This window comes from Pseudorasbora parva, chromosome 20 (genome assembly GCF_024679245.1).
Source record: "Pseudorasbora parva isolate DD20220531a chromosome 20, ASM2467924v1, whole genome shotgun sequence".
NCBI lineage: Eukaryota > Metazoa > Chordata > Actinopteri > Cypriniformes > Gobionidae > Pseudorasbora > Pseudorasbora parva.
The window spans coordinates 30,881,581-30,903,999 of NC_090191.1; the positions used below are offsets into that span (position 1 = coordinate 30,881,581).

The 22,419-nt window shown below is 36.5% G+C and overlaps 2 protein-coding genes across 3 annotated transcripts; one reads left to right on the top strand and one right to left on the bottom strand.

The window, feature by feature from the left end:
• The first annotated feature begins 107 nt into the window (after positions 1-107).
• On the top strand, positions 108-12,313 carry klhdc10 (kelch domain containing 10). Of its 2 annotated transcripts, XM_067427296.1 has the most exons (10): positions 108-381; positions 4,017-4,109; positions 7,613-7,834; positions 7,941-8,095; positions 8,210-8,358; positions 9,369-9,453; positions 9,675-9,741; positions 9,855-9,902; positions 9,990-10,129; positions 10,275-12,313. In XM_067427296.1, the coding sequence occupies exons 1-10, from the start codon at positions 297-299 to the stop codon at positions 10,482-10,484; spliced, it is 1,254 nt and encodes a 417-aa protein (XP_067283397.1). In that variant the 5' UTR covers positions 108-296; the 3' UTR covers positions 10,485-12,313. The 2 variants fall into 2 exon arrangements, with proteins under 2 accessions (XP_067283397.1, XP_067283398.1); XM_067427297.1 differs by lacking the exon at positions 4,017-4,109.
• Positions 12,314-12,394: 81 nt separating this feature from the next.
• cax1 (cation/H+ exchanger protein 1) lies at positions 12,395-21,493 on the bottom strand. Its single transcript, XM_067427282.1, has 20 exons — positions 21,355-21,493; positions 20,308-20,463; positions 19,892-20,004; positions 19,632-19,740; positions 19,236-19,352; positions 19,070-19,131; positions 18,616-18,798; positions 17,215-17,400; positions 17,037-17,136; positions 16,560-16,701; positions 16,275-16,458; positions 16,069-16,168; positions 15,882-16,000; positions 15,739-15,776; positions 15,398-15,516; positions 15,141-15,286; positions 14,376-14,470; positions 13,905-13,983; positions 13,715-13,823; positions 12,395-12,669 (listed from the first exon to the last, which is right to left on the bottom strand). The coding sequence occupies exons 1-20, from the start codon at positions 21,422-21,424 to the stop codon at positions 12,596-12,598; spliced, it is 2,301 nt and encodes a 766-aa protein (XP_067283383.1). The 5' UTR covers positions 21,425-21,493; the 3' UTR covers positions 12,395-12,595.
• Between the last annotated feature and the right edge of the window lie 926 nt (positions 21,494-22,419).

Sequence of the window (22,419 nt, forward strand, 5' to 3'; positions counted from 1 at the left end):
TTTTATTTTTCCTCTGGCTTCATGATTTTTAAGTTTGGCGTTTATTGTGAATACAATTATTTTGAAAAAACATCCAAATATATCTTTTGGTGGCCATCTTGAAAGTAATCACTAGCGTAGCGTTTCTGCCTTCACATGCAAAGGAGAACCGGTCAGGTTAATCTATTTCATTTAAGCGTCGCTTTCCGGGGAGAATGGGCTGAGTTATGCTCTGCGGTACACCTCTCTTTGTTGAAGGAAACCCCGTTGTCTGCGAGTGCTTGTAGGTGGATGATTTCGGCGTGATTTTTGGAGCAATGTCAGCCGCAGAAGGAGCACACAGCCTGGATAGACTCAATCAGTTTGAGCGGCTGTCTGGAAGGCCTCCGTTAAGAGCCGCAGGTCAGTGAGGACTCAGTTAAGTGCTTGAATTAAGCATAAAAACAACAATATTTCTTACTGAAAAATAAATTTCTATCCAAGTTCTGTCATTATATAAAGTACCGGGGTTTTTTGTATTTCATATCTCTCGCGAGGCTAGCATCTAGCGCTAGCTGTATCGCTAATGGTTTTGTTTTGGTTAGAAACTTTTTAATTTCGCGTCTATTAATATGTATCATATTATACTTTGCAAAAGGCTGTGCATTGTTGTCTTCATTTGATGTTGGCTTTACTGTCAAAAAGTTGTGTTAAATACTGTTAGCTTGGGAATTGAGCTTGACAATTTAATTTACATTTAGCTACAGCTGTCAGGCCTGTTTTTATATATTTTTTTAATAATATACAACAGCATTTAATGCTTATTTAACCAACTATTTGATCCTCTTGTTAAGGACAGTTTGTTTAAACAAGTCTCTTTAATTAACAACATGTTTTGTTCAAATGCATCGGTTACATTTAGATTTATATAGATAAGCAATATAGTTAGTTGTTAGAAATTAAAATGTATATAAGCAGCTGTTGTTTGAAGTCTATGCTATTGATTTCCAGGTTTAATTCCTTTCAGCTTTGAATAAGCAAACCTGTTTGCAATCATGTGCTTGTTATAGTGATCGAATGAATAAATGCAAGTGTTGGGGAGGAATTTATAAGAATTTACACTTAATCTAGAAATATAAATATGTAACAGTTTGAATGTTGTAGACTAAATGGTTTTTAATGCACACCACCAGTAAAAAGAATGGATATGGCCAGGCTTTTTCACAGAATTACTCTGTTTAGTGTGATGTTTATAGTTCAGGGATGTAATTCACTCGGTCGTTTGTTTTGCACCACAGATGAGCAAATAGAGAAAATACAACTCCACAAATAAAAGCCTGGCCTGGTTCTACACAGAGTCATGGTGTAAATACCCCGTTTAAACCTTTCAGCAGTAAAACGTACACTGATCATTTCAGTCAGCCATGGTGCATTAAAACAGTGCTTGTAGTGTGACATTAGGACATTAATGATATTCACACCTCCCATCACATAGCCTCCAGCTCTAACCATCTGTATCCTCCTTCCTGTTTATATATGATGAGCGTTTTAAAATGCCTGTTTATACTTGCGCAAAATCTACAGCAAAGAGAACGTATGTATTTGGCACAGGCTTCTTGGGTTAGAAAGAATGCAGTATGTTACTCAAAGGTTGTCCCAAATGTGTTTTAAAGCGTGTTTTGTCATGCATAATACACACTTCTCAGCTGGACGTAGCCGGTTCACTGTAATTGAACCCCTTTAGATGATGATTTGCATGACAATCTTAAAAACCTCAAATCTAATCATGTGCCTCGCTTTTCATTTGGTGCAATAGTAATGTCATGGCCTGCAGTTTGTTTTCAGTGGATATCTTCAGTTTTTGTTTTTTTATGGGCTTACTCTGTGTTCTCACACCTGGGGAGACTTTTGACTTCCAGCAACAGCAAGACAACCAATAACATCACTTATTTTAGTTTATTTATTTTTTTATTTAGTTTTTTTTGCTGTTGAACCAAAGCAAACCAGTAATCAGTTCAATTGTTTCCAAACATTAAATCCATACATATCAACACAGTACATTTAAACAGTTCCAGTGGGCATCTGGGATTTTTTTTCTTTGCAGGTCTGGATAATTCATACAATTAAATAAAATAAATAAATAATGGCAGGTTTCAGAGACAAGGCTTAAACTAGTCCCTGACTAAATGCTATTTTGAGCTGTTTTACCTGAAAGAAACTTGCTCTGACATATCTTAAAATATGTCTGCCATTGTTTGTCTCCAGATTCATGCCGGGTTTATTATTATAAATTTTGGGGACTGATATTAGGGCGCGACTGAGGCGTGGACGATATACTTTTTCCATAAGAAATGTAATACAGAAGGCTATTCTCCTGAAGCTAGATAATTTACTTTATAAAGTTTTAAATATGGATCTTTTTCTTACTTCATAAGGCCTTTATTAATCCCTGGAGCTGTGTGGAGCAGTTATATGATGGATAGATACACTTTTATGGACTTCAAAAATGACCCAACAGTCACTGCCATTATAATGCTTGGAAGAGCCAGGACATTTTTTCATATAACTCTGATTGTGTTTGTCTGAAAGAAGAATAACATGTACACTTAGAATGACTTAAAGGTGCACTATGTAAAAAATTTTTTGGAATATCCAAAAACCTCTAGGCCAATGTTATATATATTTTTTTTAGTTGAGTACTTAAAATATCTCAAATGTTTCCAACTATTTGTAAGTGGAAACTTTTTACTGGAAACAGAGAAAAAAATAATTCTCAGGACCTACAAATATTCCAACATTGCAATTGCATTATATGAGATTTATTATATTTTGGGTGAATGATACACAATATTGTCCACTATACATTATTGTTGCATTTTTTTATTGCGATTATATATATATTGTGTGTGTGTGTGACACTGTGTGTTATTGTGTGTGTGTGTGACGCTGTGTGTTTCTGTGTATATTAGAGGTGTGCGATTATTGACAACAACAACAAAAAATCTGAGATTTTCTCTAATGATAATTAAACAATATTTTTGCTGAGTGTGATATTTTGCTGGTACCTTGGTGCTGGTGATTTAGCTGACTACTACATTTTTTGATATTCTTCATATTCTGTGTGGTGGTCAGTTCACAGCAGTGACAGAAATCTTCTTTTCCAAAAAGTTTAAATGTAATGTTCATAAAAGGAAGAAATACGTTTAAAGGTGGGTTAAGTGATATCTGGTAACTGTTGTTGATATTTCAAAACACCAAAACAAACACCCCCCTACCCCCAAAAAGGCTCTCTGTCCTATTTTGATAGCTCCGCCCCACACATACGTAACCCAGGCAACGACTATGGCAGAATCTGTGTGTAACTATTCCAGGGCGAATATTCAATGAAAAAGTCACCCCTTCTCTTGGTGTGTTTGAGGGATATACTCAGATTGTACATTGTTAAAACAACAATTACGATATTATCGTAGATTATATATATATATATATATATATATATATATATATATATATATATATATATATATATATATATATATATATATATATATATATAAATAACAGTGTCAACTCAATATCTGAATCCTGCAAAATGCAAAAATGTTAGTTTTAATCATCTTTGCTTTGTTTTCATCACTTTTTCTTCAGACAGCATATGTTATAGTGAATTTCATTTTTAATTATTATTATTTATTTATTTTGGCACGTTTTTTATTTTATCCTGGCTGGGTATCTGCTGTTCATGCACTGGTACATAAGGATTTTCATTCTACTTTGCTTTGCGTATAAGGGTTCTTGTACTCCATTCAGTATTTTGTGGTACTTTTTGAATGAGTCTCTTAATGCTTTTCACTGTCATTGAGCTTCCTTAAACTGTGGGACGTGTGGCAGTGAGGAGTGACATACCGCCTCACTTTATTGTGCCTTAGCTATTAGCCTTTGTTGATCCCCTTGAGTGATGGGCAGGGTGTTTGTCTGTTTCTGTTTTTTGTTTATTTTGCCATTGTCCTTTTGTTGTTGTTATTTTGTCTGTCTGACTGCGGTAATTGTGGTAACAGGCTCTAAGAAGAGAATTTCCTGGGTACAAGCTCGAAGAATCCTCGGCCAGCCCTGCCCCAGTCTGCGGATCCCTAACAGGTTTTTAAGAGAAGGTGGGTAATAGGCGATGTCCGCCTTTAACTGAACTACAAAAAAGAAAGAAAAACCCACATGACAAATCTGGAGGCCTCCCCCATGCTGTCCCCACCCTCCCTCTCTTCAAAACTGCTCTTCTTCACTGTGGTGTAGAAAAAGACCACCACTCTTTTTGCCAGGGCTCTTTCTGCTAAGCTTTCATTGGGGCAAAGCTGGGGCAGGATGGCTTGGGTGTTAAAAAAACGGGCCAAAGTGTCTGTCTGGTTGTGAGTGAGGGATGTGTTTTGATCATTTTTATTTTTATTGATTTGTGTCAGTTCTCCCACCCATCTTTATTTTCCCTGCGACGCTCTCACTCAGGTGCAGCAAACAGGTCTCAAGGCAAATTCTTTGGCTAAAAATTTGCAAGGGTGGAGGCTTTTCATGCTGTGATTGTAGGATCAGTGGCCTTTGAACCGTGCAGATCAATTCTTTTCAGAGATTTAAAAAGTCGGGTGTCCGTGTCACCTTATCAAAGTTATGTACACTGGGGAAAAAAAATAAAATAGAATGTATGGGAATCAATACTACATCTTTTAGTTAGTTGTAAAATGTTTTGTTTTAGGATATTAAATATATCTACTGAATTAAAGGGTTATTTTTCCTTAAAATTGAAATTGTCATTTTAATTGTCGTTCCGAACCGGTAAGGCATTCGTTCTAGAACCGGTGATTTGATTTCGCCCGGCAACTCAGTCTGAAAACCTGTACATTCATTTCTACTGCTTCTGTTACACTTTTGTGGGAACCAGTCACAGACTGGCTAATCCACCTGGCACGCTATTGCCGGGTTTAACATGATGACAGATAGAGAAACATTGGGTCGTTGCCCGTTGATCACGCCTCTTGTGGTCTCAGTGGTTGAGGGACTATCCAATTGCTTAGTTATTTGAATAATGCTCATTTGTCACGCCTTTTGTGCATTAGAAAATACAGAGCAGACTCCCCAGACCAGTGTTCAATCTTAAATTGAGCTTGTTCTGGTGATAGCCAGACAACATTCGTTCATCTTCAGAACACATGAAGATATTTTTGATGAAATCCAGATGTCAGGCCCCTCCATAGACAGCTATTTAATGAACACTTTCAAGGTCCAGAAAGGAAGTAAAGACATTATTTAAAACAGTACATGTGACTAGTGGTGCAACCTTAATTTTATGAAGCAACGAGAATATTTTCTTGCTCAAAAAACAAATATTGTTCAACATTGTCTTGTCTGTGCCAATCTCCTACACTGTTGACATGATGTAAACAGTGCAGCACTTCCGAGTTCTACGGCTCACCATTGGCTTGCTCCTGCGTCGGTTTTGGGACAACAGCATGGGAGACAGGCACAGTCCAGGGGGAGTTTGTGCACAAAGTATCATATAATTAAGGTTGAACCACTGGAGTCACATGGAATATTTAACAATGTCTTTACTAGCTTTCTGGGCCATGAAAATGTTAAATAGCTGTCTATGGAGGGGTCAGAGAGCTCTCGGATTTGATCAAAAATATCTTCATTTGTGTTCCAAAGATGAATGAAGGTCTTACGGGTTTGGAACGGCATGAGGGTGAATAATTAATGACAGAAATGTTCATTTTTGGGTGAACTAACCCTTTAAATGTATAATATTCTTTCCATTTTAATTATATATGTATTACTAATACTAATAAAATAAAATGTAGTTTATTATTAATTTATATATTATATTTATTGCAGTTATTTAACCAATAAATATAATAATTATATTAATGGTTGCATTGTTTCAGCTAAGATCCTGTTTGTGTATCTGAATCTGCATTGTGTTTGGGGGAATGGCCATATCTTCTTTTATATGAATATTTAATTAAGTAGGCCTGGACAAGGAATGAAGGCTTATGAGGATTTGAACTGGTGGTTACAGTTGTGTTCGGTTCACTGTTTGTTGCCAATGCTGTCTTGTTATATTGTTGAATTTGTTTTCTTTTAAATAAGTCAAACTTCAGATATTTAATTGATACGTATTGATCATCTGACACATTTTCAAGCTTTATCTAAGCGAAGGAAGTGAATTTAAGGCAAATCCTGATTCCTGAATCGAGTCACATCCACATCAGCCATTTTTGTATCCCTTTATGAATTTCAAGTCCATTAAAGGGATAGTTCACTTTGAAATTAAATTTTGCTATGTTTTAGCTTACCTCATTGGCATCCCAGATGTAGGAGTATTTGTTTCCCCAGTAGTTTCAATTTTGATCATTTTAGGTCAAACCGTTCTTGTCTGTGCCTCACATAATGCAGGTCTATGGTCACCACCTCAAAGAGCATAAACAGAGAAGTCCAAATTAAACAATCCCCCATCGTAAGTACACACCGATGGCCTAAGACACGAAACGAGCGGTTTGTGTGAGAAAACGAACTATTTATATTGTTTTTACCTCTTGTACACCACTACGCCCGACTGATCCGAGGGCGCGTGTGCATGTTTCCTGTTGTGACATCCACGCGTTCTGGCTTTAGTCTGCGTAAGCACGGAAAGCGCCGGAAGTGGATCTCTCGCGCGTGTACACGTCTCATTGTTTACACAACCATATTTATTTGAACCGGAGTACGGTAATCAAGAATGTGATGCCACTTCCGACGCTTTCCACGCTTGCGCAGACTAAAGCCAGAACGCGTGGATGTCACAACAGGAAGCACACGCACGCCCTTGGATCAGTCGGACGTAGTGGTGTACAAGAGGTAAAAACGATATAAATACTGTTCGTTTTCTCACACAAACCGCTCGTTTCGTGTTTTAGGCCATCAGTGTGTACTTACGATGGGGGATTGTTTAATTTGGACTTCTCTGTTTATGCTCTTTGAGGTGGTGACCATAGACCAGCATTATGTGAGGCACAGACAAGAACGGTTTGACCTAAAATGGTCAAAATTAAAACTAAATGGACTGCATTTATGGATTTAAAACTACTGGGGAAACAAATACTCCTACATCTGGGATGCCAATGAGGTAAGCTAAAACATATCAAAATTTAATTTCAAAGTGAACTATCCCTTTAAATGTGAATAAATCTAGTCGGAGATGTGTTTGGCTTTGTTTAACTCATAATACAACTGATCTACCAAAAAAAAACATGTGGATGCATTTTTATTGCTCAACTGCTTACCTTAAATCCTATTAAAATCATAATAGGTAATCTTTCTATGTTATACATGTAACTTATCTAATAATACTAGTTTTCATTTTGTTTCACAGCTGACTAAAGAACCAGCTCAAATGTGTCTTTAATTTCCTTTCTACTTTCCAGAACTGTCCTGTAGAGGCTTGAATATTGACATCGTATTGTACTTACTCAGATTAATTTGTTGCCTTCCAGTTCAATCCCAACAGCAAACATTGGATCTCATTTTCCCTCTATCTTAAATCTTTCCTTCTACCTTTCAAGACAGAAGCTAACTTCTGCGGACTTTCCAGCTGTTTGTCGTCTCCTCATCGATAGGATGCTGTCTGTCTCTGTAGGTCACAGAGCCCCTCCGGCCCGGAGCGGCCATCGCTGTGTGGCAGACAACACCAACCTCTATGTGTTCGGAGGGTACAACCCCGACTACGACGAATCAGGCGGCTCAGAGAACGAAGACTACCCGCTATTCAGGGAGCTGTGGAGGTTCCACTTTGCCACAGGGACATGGCAACAGATCCGCACGGAGGGTTTCATGCCCACCGAACTCGCTTCGATGTCAGGTAATATGAATTATATTTTTAATTTGAGGATGTGCCGAAAAGCCACTGATAAGTCAGGTATTTTAAACATCTTTCCTCTCTTGACTCTTGTTTGTACGTCACGCAGCTGTTTTGCACGGAAACAACCTGCTTGTGTTCGGTGGGACTGGAATCCCATTCGGGGAAAACAACGGAAATGATGTTCACGTCTGCAATGTTAAATACAAGCGTTGGTCCCTCCTCAACTGCAGGGGAAAGAAACCCAATCGAATATATGGACAGGTACAAAAACCCAAACAAATTTATCTGATTGATAACAGGTAAATGGTATCCCATGTTTTCTAATAAACATACTATATTGTGTAGATTGAGTGGTCCCTATTTTGTATTTTGCAGGCGATGGCCATAATCAACGGCTTCCTGTATGTATTTGGTGGTACGACAGGCTACATCTACAGCACAGATCTTCACAGACTGGATCTGACTACACGTGAGTGGATTCACCTGAAACCCAACAACCCTCCGGATGACCTGCCTGAGGAGCGGTGAGTGAAATTTTTTTTTTGATTTGCGGTTTGGTTGTAACTGTTAATTGTCTATTCACCCAAAACAATTATGGTTCAAAATGTTCATACAGAAATCCTCAAATAAATCTGTATATATCAGGGGATTTTATTCAAGCCTTACGAAGAGACATGATTACCTAATATGATGAACAGATATCATTTTGGCTTTTATTCATATATAATCATTAAAGGTAGGGTATGCAAACCAAATGCAATTACTGGACACATTTTTTGGTCTTAACTTCCATAGAAGAAATATTTAAAAAAAACAATGTGGTTCATTCTCGTGTTCTGCAGCACATTTGAGCTTCTGCAAGAACCAATGAGGTTCATTCTCGTGTTCTGCAGCACGTTTGAGATTCTGCAAGAACCAATGAGGTTCATTCTCGTGTTCTGCAGCACGTTTGAGCTTCTGCAAGAACCAATGAGGTTCATTCTCGTGTTCTGCCGCACGTTTGAGCTTCTGCAAGAACCAATGAGGTTCATTCTCGTGTTCTGCAGCACGTTTGAGATTCTGCAAGAACCAATGAGGTTCATTCTTGTGTTACGGAGCAAGAACTAATGAGGTTTGTTCTTGCGCAGTTGAGCTACTGTTTATGTTTGCTGGTCATTTGTTTATATGTGAATAAAAGCCCAAATAAAATCTGTTCATTATATAAATGAATCATCTCTCTTCAGGCAACTTGGATTAAATCACTCTATTTATATGGATCTTTTATGATCTCATCATGAACATTTTGAATTGTCAACATACTTTCAATGGAGGGTCAGAAATCTCTCGAGTTATATATATTTTAATGTGTGTGCTGAAGAGGAATGAAAGTCTTATGGGTCTGGAAAAATATAAGGGTGATTAATTGATGACGCTGACCCTTTAAACAAAGCTTAGGGTTACTAGAACGTTTGCATGCCACCACTCTTTGCCTGATGTTAAAAGCCCAGTCTTTGAGCAGATATGACTAACTTCCTTTTAAATTTGTTTCTTGTAGATATAGGCATGAGATAGCTCATGATGGACAGAGGATATATATTCTAGGAGGTGGAACTTCCTGGACTTCCTACCCATTAGACAAGGTACAAATGCTTCCATGAATCCCCAGTTTAGGTAATGTTCACTTCACAAATGTTACATGATTTAATTTGCTTACTGTAAATCATGGCCCTTGCTCATGAAATATGAACACGTCCCTGTGCAAATAGTTTATAAATGACTGATTATTCACAATTTGCATTTAATGGATAGTTTTTTTGTAACTTTTATTTTAAGTGACAATTGTCCAAAATGTTTGTATCAGATACACTCGTATAATCTGGAAACAAATTCCTGGGAGGAAATCACAACTAAGCCTCATGAAAGAATAGGTTAGTAATACAATTCTCATCTTAATCTTTTTGACATCTGACAACAGAAAGCACACTGTGAATGTTTTGTATTATGCTGCTTCAGTGCTTTATTATTTTTTTATATTATTCAGGATACCCAGCCCCACGGAGATGTCATAGTTGTGTGCAGATTAAAAATGGTAAATTTAAACGTTGAATTTAAGAGTCACACTTTTACTGTTACTGTGTATTGCTCAGTGTTGGATTGCTGATGTGGTTTGTGGCAGATGTATTTATATGTGGAGGTTACAATGGTGAAGTAATACTGGACGACCTGTGGAAAATCAACCTGCAGACGTTCCAGTGGAATAAACTACCTGCAGTGATGCCTGAACCTGCGTACTTCCACTGTGCTGCTGTTACCCCGGTCAGTTTATTTTAATTAATATTTTTTGTTTAAAAAAATATATTATTGGATTTTAATCTTTTATTTCATTTTAATTGTAATCTTCAATCATTCATATTTATACTGCTGTTAACTACTACTTTTTTTCATCCCCCCTCCTCCTCAGGCCGGTTGCATGTACATCCACGGCGGCGTGGTGAACATCCATGAGAATAAGCGGACTGGTTCCTTGTTTAAGATCTGGCTGGTGGTGCCCAGTCTGCTGGAGCTGTGCTGGGAGCGTCTGCTTAAATCCTTCCCACACCTGGCCCAACTTACCCCGATACAGCTGCTAAACTTGGGCCTCACCCAGGAACTCATTGAACGCTTAAAATAAAGAGGGGGGCTGTGAGCGTGAGAGACTGTATGTGTACGTACTATGTGTGTACCTTTTTATTTACATTTTTTTTGTTGAAGCTGATCATGGGTAGGACGACGGCACTTGAAGCCAGCGTGTGGACTCAAGCTGTTTGAAGAACAGGATCGACTAAGGAACCCCATCTAACACAGCCCGCCTTAAAACCAAAAACTGTAGGATGCCTCTTTTTTTTTTGCGTATGCACCTTTTAATGATTTGAGAATCAATACAAACATAAATATCCTTTAAAGAGAAGGTTCTTTTCTCAAACACTATATGGGTCAGTGACCTGAAAGTTGTTTTTGTTGTCGTTTGCTTTCTTGAGATTGTAATTGTTATTTATTGGCCTTCAGAAGTGACATGGTTGAGTTGTTTTTACTGATGTATCTTAATTCCTCTCCTGTCAAAGAATTATTTAAGTTTTATAAATCACACCACAGCATGAATATTTAATCAGCAGTGATTTAATTGGGATACAATTAGTTTCAGACAGATACTAACTTATGCAGAACTATTGATGCCTGGGAGTGTGATTTAAGGTTTTACTTAATTGAAAATGGTGCAAAACAGTGTTAATGTTGAATGTTTTAACAAAATGGCAATTTTTTGGTTTTCACTGAGAATGTTGATTTTTAGGTTGGACGCTGTTGCTCAGATTTGCAGTTACATCTGCAATTAAGGCACAAACACCAGACCAAGTAATGTTTCTTTCAACAAAGCTGTACAGCCATAGCAGAGCTGTTCCTATGTTTTTCACCCAATTTTGTAAACCAGTCATTACATCACTGTGAATAAGGTGCTCCTTGATTTACTTTTAATGCTTTTACTGAAATAAAATCTGTTTGTTTTTCTTTCAATGAATAATCCATCTAAATTTTTAAATCGACATTTCAGCCAACTGCAGACACATTTATTTGATCTAGTGCCTTTCCGAGCAAGACCTGATAATGTGCTAAATTTAACAATGAGACAAAGCCTTGCTAAAAGCACTTTATTATTATTTAATTCAAATTTTACTCTAGAAAAAGCTGACCTGAATTTATAATACAACGAAGGTGCGCACTTACCATTTTCATCTAGCTTTCTAGCACCTGACACATTTAAAATAAATAAAAATATGTAAATTTAAGACTTTCATGTTTGGTCAGCACAATGCTTATATTTTGGACCTTGTGTATATCTGTACAGTCAAAAAAAAAAAAATGGTTAACCTTCCTGTCATTTAGCAATAATGTAGCGGATCATCTCTTTACTATGCTGACCCATTTAACTGCTCTGAATTCAAAACATCAGTCGAAAGGCCAAATACTGCATCTTGAATTCAGAGTTCATGCATTTTGCCTTGGGTTAATTAACCCGTTATGATTTGTGGCCGTTTCTCTACATTCATTAGGCACCAGCAATTGATGTAGTTGAGTAAAATGTTAAATTCATAATTGCTATCATTACTCCCTCTGCATCTGTTAACCTTTTTAATTTGTGTTGTGTTCTGGCATTAGGTCACATACATGCCCAAAATATGTGCCTATCTGCCACTTTCTGCCATTTTATTTCTGCATGACTGGATTCCTGTTTGCATGGGTCAGAACTTTAGGGTGCTGTGTCATAAAGGCAATGTGCAGACTGTGACAACTCCATATTTCAGCAACACAGCGGAATATTTCACTCGGTCACATGGCGTGACAGGCGTCTCGCTGGACTTTAATTCCTAAGTTGTGCAGCAAATGTTCGAGGTACTCACGGTTATCCGTAACGTGTACCAGTTTTGTGTTTTATTGTTGAAAAATGAATAAACTTGTTCAAACTGCTGGTTGTGTTGTATCACTGACCCATCTAAATCACAGACAACTTCAAGAAAAGTTCATGAAAGGAATACAAAATTTATTAACTTTTTTTTTGTGAATATAAAATTATGCACATTTTATGTAAACGAAATAGAGTTTACAATCAGGCTTACAAGATCTCATACTTTACACGCTGAGAAAAAAAAAATCTAAATAATGAACTTTACAGTATATTTGAGACAAACACAAAACACTATACAAACATGTCAACAATAAAAGATAATAGGGAAAGTAGGGTTTTTTTTTTCAACATCCAAGAGGAGCCGGTGCAAAAAAGTACAAAGCCAGGAGAATGAGGTACACAACCACCAAAGCCGTTCCTGTTCAGGAACAAAAAAAAACATTGTATTTACTATTCATTTTATGAAACCAGAACAAATCTCTACAATTAAAGCAAACCATAGAAAATACATAATACAACTAAATAATGGTCTCAGGCACAATAAACAAATTGATATATGTTAATTCATGCATTATATATTACATTTATATTTTATTTTGTTACACATTACAATAGTTTCTTAGTTGTTAACATGAACTATGAGAAATACATTATAGGTTTTATTAAATGTTAGTTTATAAAAATACAATTGTTTATGTTCACAGTGCATGAACTAATGTTAGCAGATACTTTTGATTTTAAGTAATTATGTATTAGTAAATGTAAAAATTAGCACAAATTAAATAGTGTGTATTATGTGTATTTTGGCATATCGCATAAAATATTGCTGGATTGAAATGACAAGATAACTTGTGCACTCATTTGACACCGAAACATTTTTTCTGATAAGACATGCATAAAAATTACATTGGAAACATTTACTGAAATAAATCTTTAAAAAAAATTAAAAAATTAAAACCTCACGTGATTTTGCCTCAACTGTAAATTTGATTGAATGACTGGACTAACCAGCGGACCAATTTCACTGCATGGCATCTCAAATGTTGGTTTGGTCATTCTGAAATGCCTGAGCCAAAATCTGTCATCTGAACGCAAACCAACATTTCGCAACTTCCATTTTTATTACAGATATTTTACACCAATTTCCCATGAAGTAACCATTTTGCTCTCTTAAACGCATGGAATGGTGCTTTATTTGCAAATGTTAACAAATGAAACCTTACTGTTAAATGTTACCATTTTATTTTTTAAGAGTTCTCCCAAAAATAAAAATTGTCATCAGCCTTTTTTCAAACTGGTAAGACTTTGGTTCTTCAATGGAATACAAAGGAGATTTTAATAGCCAAATTTTCACGCAAAGTAAAAGACGCTCTAAGTATGTAAGATGGTGAGTAAATGATGAAATAATTTCTATTTTGGACAAACTATTCTTTTAAATCACTAATACTAATAACAATGCTTACCCTGGAAGTAGTCAGACTTTCCATCCATAAATATGTAGTTGACCAGGATAACACTAAATATGCTTGCCCAGAGGTGTAAATCACTGAATATGAGAACGAATCCAACATCCTTGGGAGAAACAGAAATAACTTGTCATACTGTAGAACTTAGTAACAGACACCAACTGAAGTTCCTTTGAGAGCGACTTACATAAAAAGCATTGAACAAGATCAGTAGCGGTATCTGCAGCATGCACACCTGAACTGCAATACAGCTCCCCACTTCCAGGCTGGATGATAAAAACAACCATTTTAGAGCCACATCCAGATCGTATGCTAAAGGGTTAGTTCACCCAAAATGTTTAATTCTGTCATTAATTGCTCACCCTCATGTCGTTCCAAACCCGCAAAACCTTTGTTCATCTTCAGAACTCAAATCAAGATACTTTTTATAAAATCCGAGAGCTCTCTGACCTCTTCTTAGACAGCAATTTAATTAACACTTTGAAGTGTCAGAGAACTCTCAGATTTCATCCAAAAAATCTGTGTTCTGAAGATGAACAAAGGTCTTGCGGGTTCGGAACAACATGAGTTGTTAGTAATTAATGCCAGAAATGTCATTTTTGGGTGAACCAACCCTTTAAAATCAGTGAAGTACACATTTTATGTAATAAGTTTTAACCTGAGACTGATGTTGTTTTGAAGAGCAAACTGGATCCCATTGACTATCTCAGGAAGCTCAGGAACCATGGCCAATACAGTAACGCCAATAAAATACTGTAACAAAATATAATTGGGATAAAAATGAACATTTAAGCTTCAATACAGAGCAGAAACAATGCCTGTCATTTAAGAAATAGGCCCTATTATGCCCATTACAATGTCTTGATTTTGCTTTTGATGTCTACTAGAATAGGCTTTTATTCTTGAATGTTAACAAAACTCACTTTTTACTTATTTTACACTGTTGCAGCACTGCTCTTCCCAGTCTTTCTGTAATTCTGCTTAGTTCCCGTCTTTGGCATCTCTTTCTAAAAAGTGCAATGTGCTGTGTCTGGTCAGCCGGACCACTGTGTTGTGATTGGTCAACTACTTAAGAGTACGTTTTGGAAATCTCACGGCCCTTACCATAACGGTGAGTTTCAACATACTACTATATCTATATGCAACTCAACCAGGCCTCTTCCCTTTTTTTGATATGCCTTGGAATAATTTAAATGAGGAATATTGTGATGTGAACATCCCAGCAAGAAAACTCGAGACAATCAAGGCAGCTCAAAAACCGTGCTTACTGATACAGAGATTTCCTTTGAAATTGTTTTTGTGCTTTGTATCATTGAAGACCTTTTTCATTCTCAGCAGCAGCAGCAGTACACACTAAAATTTGAAAAAGCATAAGAGGCCCTCTTTAAATTAAAAAAGTTAAATTTAAATAAACATTTTTTACCTGTGAGACACTGGAGTTTGAGATGATCGGTTTGATGTGTTCAGTGCTGAGATCAGCGCAAGCTGCCATCAATAATGTAGCCAAAATGAGCACCACTAGAGCTCTTGTTCTAGACCAGTGAACTACTGCACCATGGTCACTAATAACTAATACACACATACACATGGATTAGGACATTTAAAAAAATAAGAGAATATCACAGATACCTCATACCTAGAACTGCATAATTCAAATGCAAAAATCACAGAAATACACACCATGACAGTGTCCGTCACTGACGTGGATATCATAAATATGCGAATGAGTCTTAAGGGTGAAGATCAGACCAATGAGATACGCAGCAGGTAACAGGACAGAGATGGTGTACACTAAAGGCCTGAAAGTAAAGGTATAATTTATGCTGTAATAAATACTGAATAATATATATATACTTTTATAACTGTCAACAAGAATAATACTTTTATAACTGCTTTACAGTATAATTGAATTCCATTTCCATTACTGATTCATTATGTTCCGGTTTATCACTGTCAATATGTTTTAAAACGATCCATATTGTACAAAGCATGCATAAACATAGGTGACTTAATATACTCACTCGATGTGACTCAGAAAAAGAGGTCGGTTGTTTTCGCTCTGTGGGAATAAATCATGGTCATATATTTAACTACGGTGCTTTGCATCATATGCATCCACAAAATGCATCTAAATGGCCTGAATTGTATTATGTAAACAACATACCAGGTCATAGTGGCAATTGTTACATAGGAAGGACTTTGTGGTGTTAACAGCCGAGTTGTTACAGCCCTCACATATAAAGTTTCCATAAGCTTTTGAAAACAGCGTGGGTGCAAAAACACCTGTGATCAGAAGTAAAAGGTCAAAGATAATTCATTCTACTTAAAAACAAGGAAATGTTGGTTCTCACCTCCTATTGATATGAAAAGCAGGGCTGAGCTGACACCTGCCGACCTGCTGTTGAACCGCTGCTCTCTGTGCTTACAGCCCCCAATGATCATGCAGATCCCCTAAAACTCACACAGTATGGGGAATTTTAAGGGAATGTTATAATGTACAACATGCATGTGTGGTATCAGAGCAGAGGGGTTAGTTGAAAAGCACACTCGCTCTCACAGGTATGAAGAGGATGCAGCCCAGCAGGGTGCCAGTAAGAGCAGATTTGACAATTTCTGCATAGCACTTGTTTCCTGCGCGGTGACCCTGCAGCAAAGCTGTGATGTAGAAGGCCATCTCCGTAATCGAGCCGAACGTGGCGTTTACTACCGCTCCCACTGCGAAGTTACTCTGTGCAGAAATACTACCGAGAAAACAACGGTTTTCACACAGATTTTACATGAAAAAGAAAATATACAATATAATCTGTTCAATATAGTTTAAGTTAGAATTTTTAAATGTTACCTTGCTATCCCCATCCCAATGTAGTACGACAACGGGATAATGGAGCTCACTGCTGTGGCAAACTTTACCTCTGAGCTCACAAAATAATTATCTCTGTCAACATAACCGATCACCAGAGTGATGATAACCAGCGGCAACAGGTCTGAATATGGGTTTTCAAAGACTTTAACAGGTCCATACATACATATCTACAATAAAGCTTGCAAAATGTATTTACCAACAAAATTACTGTTCCAATATTGTTTATAACATTTGAGTATAATATATATAAATATTATATATATACATACATACATACATACATACACATACACTTTATTATGTTCATATTTCATAACATTTTAATTATTTCCTCCTTTTGTCTTAGTTACTTTTCTTTTCCCACACTCTATGTCTCAAAAAAATTATGAATAAATCATAAACAAAAAAAGGTATGGTGAGAGAGGTTTAAAATCAAGGATTAGACATGAAGGATACTGACAGCAAACACATTGATGCCATCCACAGTGTATTTGTAGTAGTGCCAGTTGAAGGCACGATAACAGCAAAGCAGAACTCTGGTCTCACAACCTTGTGGCTAAAGTATAGTAGACACAGCAACCATTAGTAAAAAACAAGTTGGTAAAATTAATGTAAACAGCAGAATAGTGCTCACCTTTTTCACAGTCCGAACTTTGACCTCTTCCGGTAGCATGAGCAAGATGGTGCTCAAAGTCCTGGCATTCATCTTTGACACAGGGATGGTGAACACCATCATCCAGGACAGGAAGATGGCCAGGGAATGAACCACAACCAGCAGGGGGTATCCCAATATCAGCCAAACATACGTACTCAACCGACACTAGGAAGAAAATACTGAGGTAACTTTTTTATATTAGTTTTTACTCCAAATGACCTTCAAACTGACAACCTTCTGGTTAACAATACTAAATTTTAGCAACTATGCACTATGATTTAGAGAGAGGGAGGGACATTCCAGTTTTAATTGGTCTCTTTTGTCCACTTTTGACCACTTCTGTCCTGCTTTCTTCAAGAAGGTGTATGGGTGGGTAAATATATAGGCTTCCAAAAATAAACTCATGCCAAGAAAATAACGCTCATGCAATTTACATATGAACATGACTGGAGATGACAGAAAAACATACAGCGCACAGTCCTACTGTCAGTTTTCAACAACATCTGGAAGTGGTTGAAAGTGGGAAAGCTCAAAATGCTTTAAGTTTAGACCACATTTACACCTGTATTTTGCATTATCTATTTGTAATCGGTGTGACGGAAATTATTCCTAATAACAGGGGCCTATACTGATGGTAGTTAAACAAACTCAGGGTCACGGTAATCGTTTCAAGAAGACAAAACCAAACCAAAGTTTTTGTTGGTACCATGACGCTAATCATCAACTTTCTTTGTCTCGCTTTGAGTTTATGGAGCACATGCACATGCAAGTGTGACATCAGTAGCGTGAACACTCAATCACATGCCTTAAAACAGAAACTCGCCAGAAACTAATTCACATTTCTCTTCTATCAACGATTATGAAATTAAAGAACAGTTTATAAATTAATTTACACAACAAGAAGAAAAAAATATCTTGCTATTTCAATGCAATTTTAGGTTGTGAAGTTGGTTTAAATAGTTGATAAGATAGGTATACAAAGACTTGAACGTAGTAATTTTTTAAGCTTTATCAATTTCAAATGTAATTTATAATACATATCAGTACATATTCATTTAAGAACAATGCTAAATAATTGTTTATCTAAAATTGATTATGTTTAAAGGCTCAGGGTTGATCTTTAATTTGGACCAAGAGAAACTTTATTGCTTCAGAGCTGTCACTTTGCTCACAGCTGATTGGTCCAATTTCAGTTTGCGATCTCCTCTTACCCAGAACATAACCTGCCCCAGAGCAAGTTACTATGGCAATTAAAATATCATGGTGCCTAAAACCCAGCTAAACTGAAACATACCTAGCTATCCACCTAAACCAGCTTCATAGTCTAGACCCAGGTATAAACAGGGCCCTAGATAAATTGTTCAAAACTGACAGTCTCACCCAGTAACGCGTCTGTTTGGGGGGTGCCGTAGGCACAGGGATTTCTGTGGTAATGGCAGGAGTGGAGCGCAGCAGAGGTGTAGATTCTTTCACCTCCAAAGACTCCTTTACTTCATCCACCTCTTCTGGAATAGCCTCACAGTGGGGGAATTTCAAACAACATTTCCTAACCAGACTGCTGCTCTGAAGGAAAAATTTAAGCATGTGCACAGTCAGACAAGATAATTCACATTCGGATTTGAAATCAGTGCAGTTGCATTTCATAAATATATCAGTGAAAATTAATTCTTGGCAAATCCAGTCAAACCTGAAGACTGCAGTTTGGAAAAAATGCAATGTGCGACTCTACAGACATAAGACTAACGGGGCTTTGCAAAAGGATTTAACAGTGTGACACAAAAAAGGCTACATGTATGCTATTGAGGAAACTTCCGCAGATTAATTTTGCACTTACTTTCTGCAGTGCCTTTCCAAATGGCCATAAGAAATAACCTGACAGCTCCAAGCACAGTTTTCCTATCACAAAACATGAGAGAACAGATTCAAGGGAGAATAAAGTGTTAAAATGTAACAGAAATTAATTATTTACAAAAACAAATGACAAATTAACCCGGACATACCATATGGGGTCCCAGCAATGGTAAAAAACATCAGCAGACTAACCAAGAAGTAAAATAAAGAGATCCACCAGCCAAAAAGCAATACATATACTAGATTCCCAGCAGTGATCAGTGATCCTAGAAAAACATTAAAGTTAACCAACAGACTACAGTATTTTATACATTTAAAACCACACTTAAAATGAATGGGATACTACTGCATAGATAACGAAACATTAAACCATGTGGCATCTGTAAACAAAGTACTTTTCTCAGTCAAGTGTGTTTAAATTACTATTAACCATATTGTCACAAAAATGCATTAAAAAAAATAGTTTAATATATTTTGCAGTGACATATTTTCAAATAATTTTGGTGGTTTATCTATTTTTCCTCATTGATTTTTTTTTTCCTAACCTGCATGATGTTTGATATAGTCGAGCTCAGAATAAAGCTCCTTAATAACATCAGATCTGTCCTCTATGGGCCGCTCGGTTACATGACTCTTCCATTTCCTGAAACCAAACTGGTATCCAAACATAAACAAATCATTTGAAACATTTCCTCCAGTTATCCCATGGATTTGTGCCCTTATTCTATTTTTTTCTCACTCTGGAAACATCCCTTACTGTTAAAACTGGATATATTTCATGACATGAGTGCTCCTATTTACACACCCTGTAGTTGTTGGCAAGTTTATTTGCCTCCACCTCGTTTTCTGCTCGGATGGTGGTTCTGATGCTCGTTTCCTGCCAGACGTCATCAGTGCATCGCGAATGCAGGGAATGCCCTGAAAAGTGGTCATTTTTGGAGAAACCTTTGCAATAATCCTTTGGAATAAATTATGCTTACAAAAAAACACAAATGTTTTCACACATCTTGCATAATCTTACAACAGATATTTTTTGGGGGCATAATTTGTAAATAATAAAACTAATACATTTTTTAAAATAATTTCTACTAAATAAATATTAAAATTGTTCAAAGCTTATTTCACTCTTTATCGCAGCAGTTTAATATTTAAAAAAAAAAAGAGCAAAAAAAGTGCTAAAATACAATTTCTGTGATAGTCTGGCTATGTAAACACACTAACTGTTGGTAGAGAGGCATTTCGGGGTGTAGTGTCCGAAATACTGTGAGGTGCAGGGGGAAGGAGTATCTGGAATCTCAAGATATGCTCCAGCTACACACAGTCTGTCACACTGGGAGCTACAGCGGCGACCTTTGGGGTCATGGTCCCAGAGAGGCTCTAAAGGTCACACAGAGAAAGAAATCAATGTCTCAGTGGATTTAGAGGTTTCTCATGGTCATCTGATGACTTGGTAGAGTCCCCAACCAGTCTGTGTGGAACTAACGAAAGACTCCTGATGGTCACATGAACATGAGTTTCTCATAAAAATCATGTCTGATGGCATTGCTAATTGATATCATGGCATAGGTTTTTTCTTTTCTTAAAATCGTCAAAGCAGAAGAAAAAGTGTTACATTTACTACCATATTTCAACACAAGAAACCAAATAATACTTATGGCCTATAAGCTTTACTTGATTTCATATTTTAAAAATGATGTTTAGAAGTTCCAAGGTCACAATAATAATGCATTAACCAAACATCTCAGTCTCACAAGTAACTTCAAAAACATGGATATATACTAAACTGCTTAGAATTTTTATTTTTAGAGCAATGCAGTAACTATTATATCACTGGTTTGTGACAGATTAAAAACAAACAAACACTTATATTAACACAATATTTGACAAGCAATTTGCACATCACTGCGTTTTTACGTGCAGATTTAACTTTGTATTTACAGTAGAAAGAAAGTCAACGACGTAGGGAGACCAGGTGAAATAATTAGTCTCTCCTTACAGGTGTGACACATTTCCAAAATTCAACAGCAAATCGGATGTGGGTCTTATTTATCAAAAATATCTACAGTTACAAACTGATATGACTTAAAATCTCCTACAGAAATCATGGTAGTTTCTATATATTAGGAAAATCACTAACATTACCTAAATAATCAAACAGCAGACAAACAGAGAAAATAACTAGCTTAAAACTGTCCTTCTAATGAATGCACAATGAGAGAGAAAAGTCTATGAGCTTATTAATAATCATACGACAACTGTAATACTCGCCTGAGCCTTCAGTGGACCGTCGTCTTCGACTCTCCACATCAGTGGACATCGTGTGTTTGGTGTGGGCCATCCTGCAACAGTCACCATCAGCTCATCTGTAGCCACTAACTGTGCGCGCCACCGAGGCCTGCTGGGAGCGCGCGTCTTAGCACTGCCTTTCTGTCTTCCTCTCTATTAACATTGGAATTAGTTGTGTGAGAGCAAATGACCTACAGTATACTACTACTACTATGTGACTAATAATAATAATAATAATAATAATAATGATGATGATAATAATAATAATAATAATAATAATAATAATAATAATTTAATTTATTTATTAGTTTCAGTTCACATAAATACATAATTGTAATATTATAAAGTCTTATTAAGAGCCAAAGTTATAATATTTTGAAAATAAAATTATACAATGAATAATGTGAATAATATTGCGATAGGCTTGTCATTTTATATTATACAGTCTGGGATTTTCTAAGATATTTTTTTCTCAAGGTTAAAGGGATAGTTCACCCAAAATTGAAAATTCTTGAAAATTCATTTACACACCCTCATGTTGTTCCAAACCTGTATGTCTTTGTTCTGCTGAACACAAAAGAAGATATTTTGAAGAATGTCAGTAACCAAACAGTTGATGGACCCCATCACTCCAGAAGGTGAGTCATTGAACCATTAACATAGGCTTAATATATATATATATATATATATATATATATATGCAAAATGAAGGACGTGGCCATTTGAGTGACATGTGGATATATCCGCTGTCTGTTATGCTGCCTTCACGTGCTCTCTGAATTATCGTAAATAACTGCACATGAATGCCCTACCATTTCAAAATTTGAATGCGATAAGCTCATATGCCGCCTTCAAGTGCTATCAGAAATGTGAAAATTCCCACTTCTGAAATCGTAATTACGAGTTCACAGCATTCAAATCTTGAAACGTGAGGGCGTTCATGTGCAATTTTTATCTGGGAAACTCATATTTACAATAATTCCGAGAGCATGTGAATGCAGCAATAATCACGACTTTAGAAGTGGGAATTATAATTTCTGACGTGAA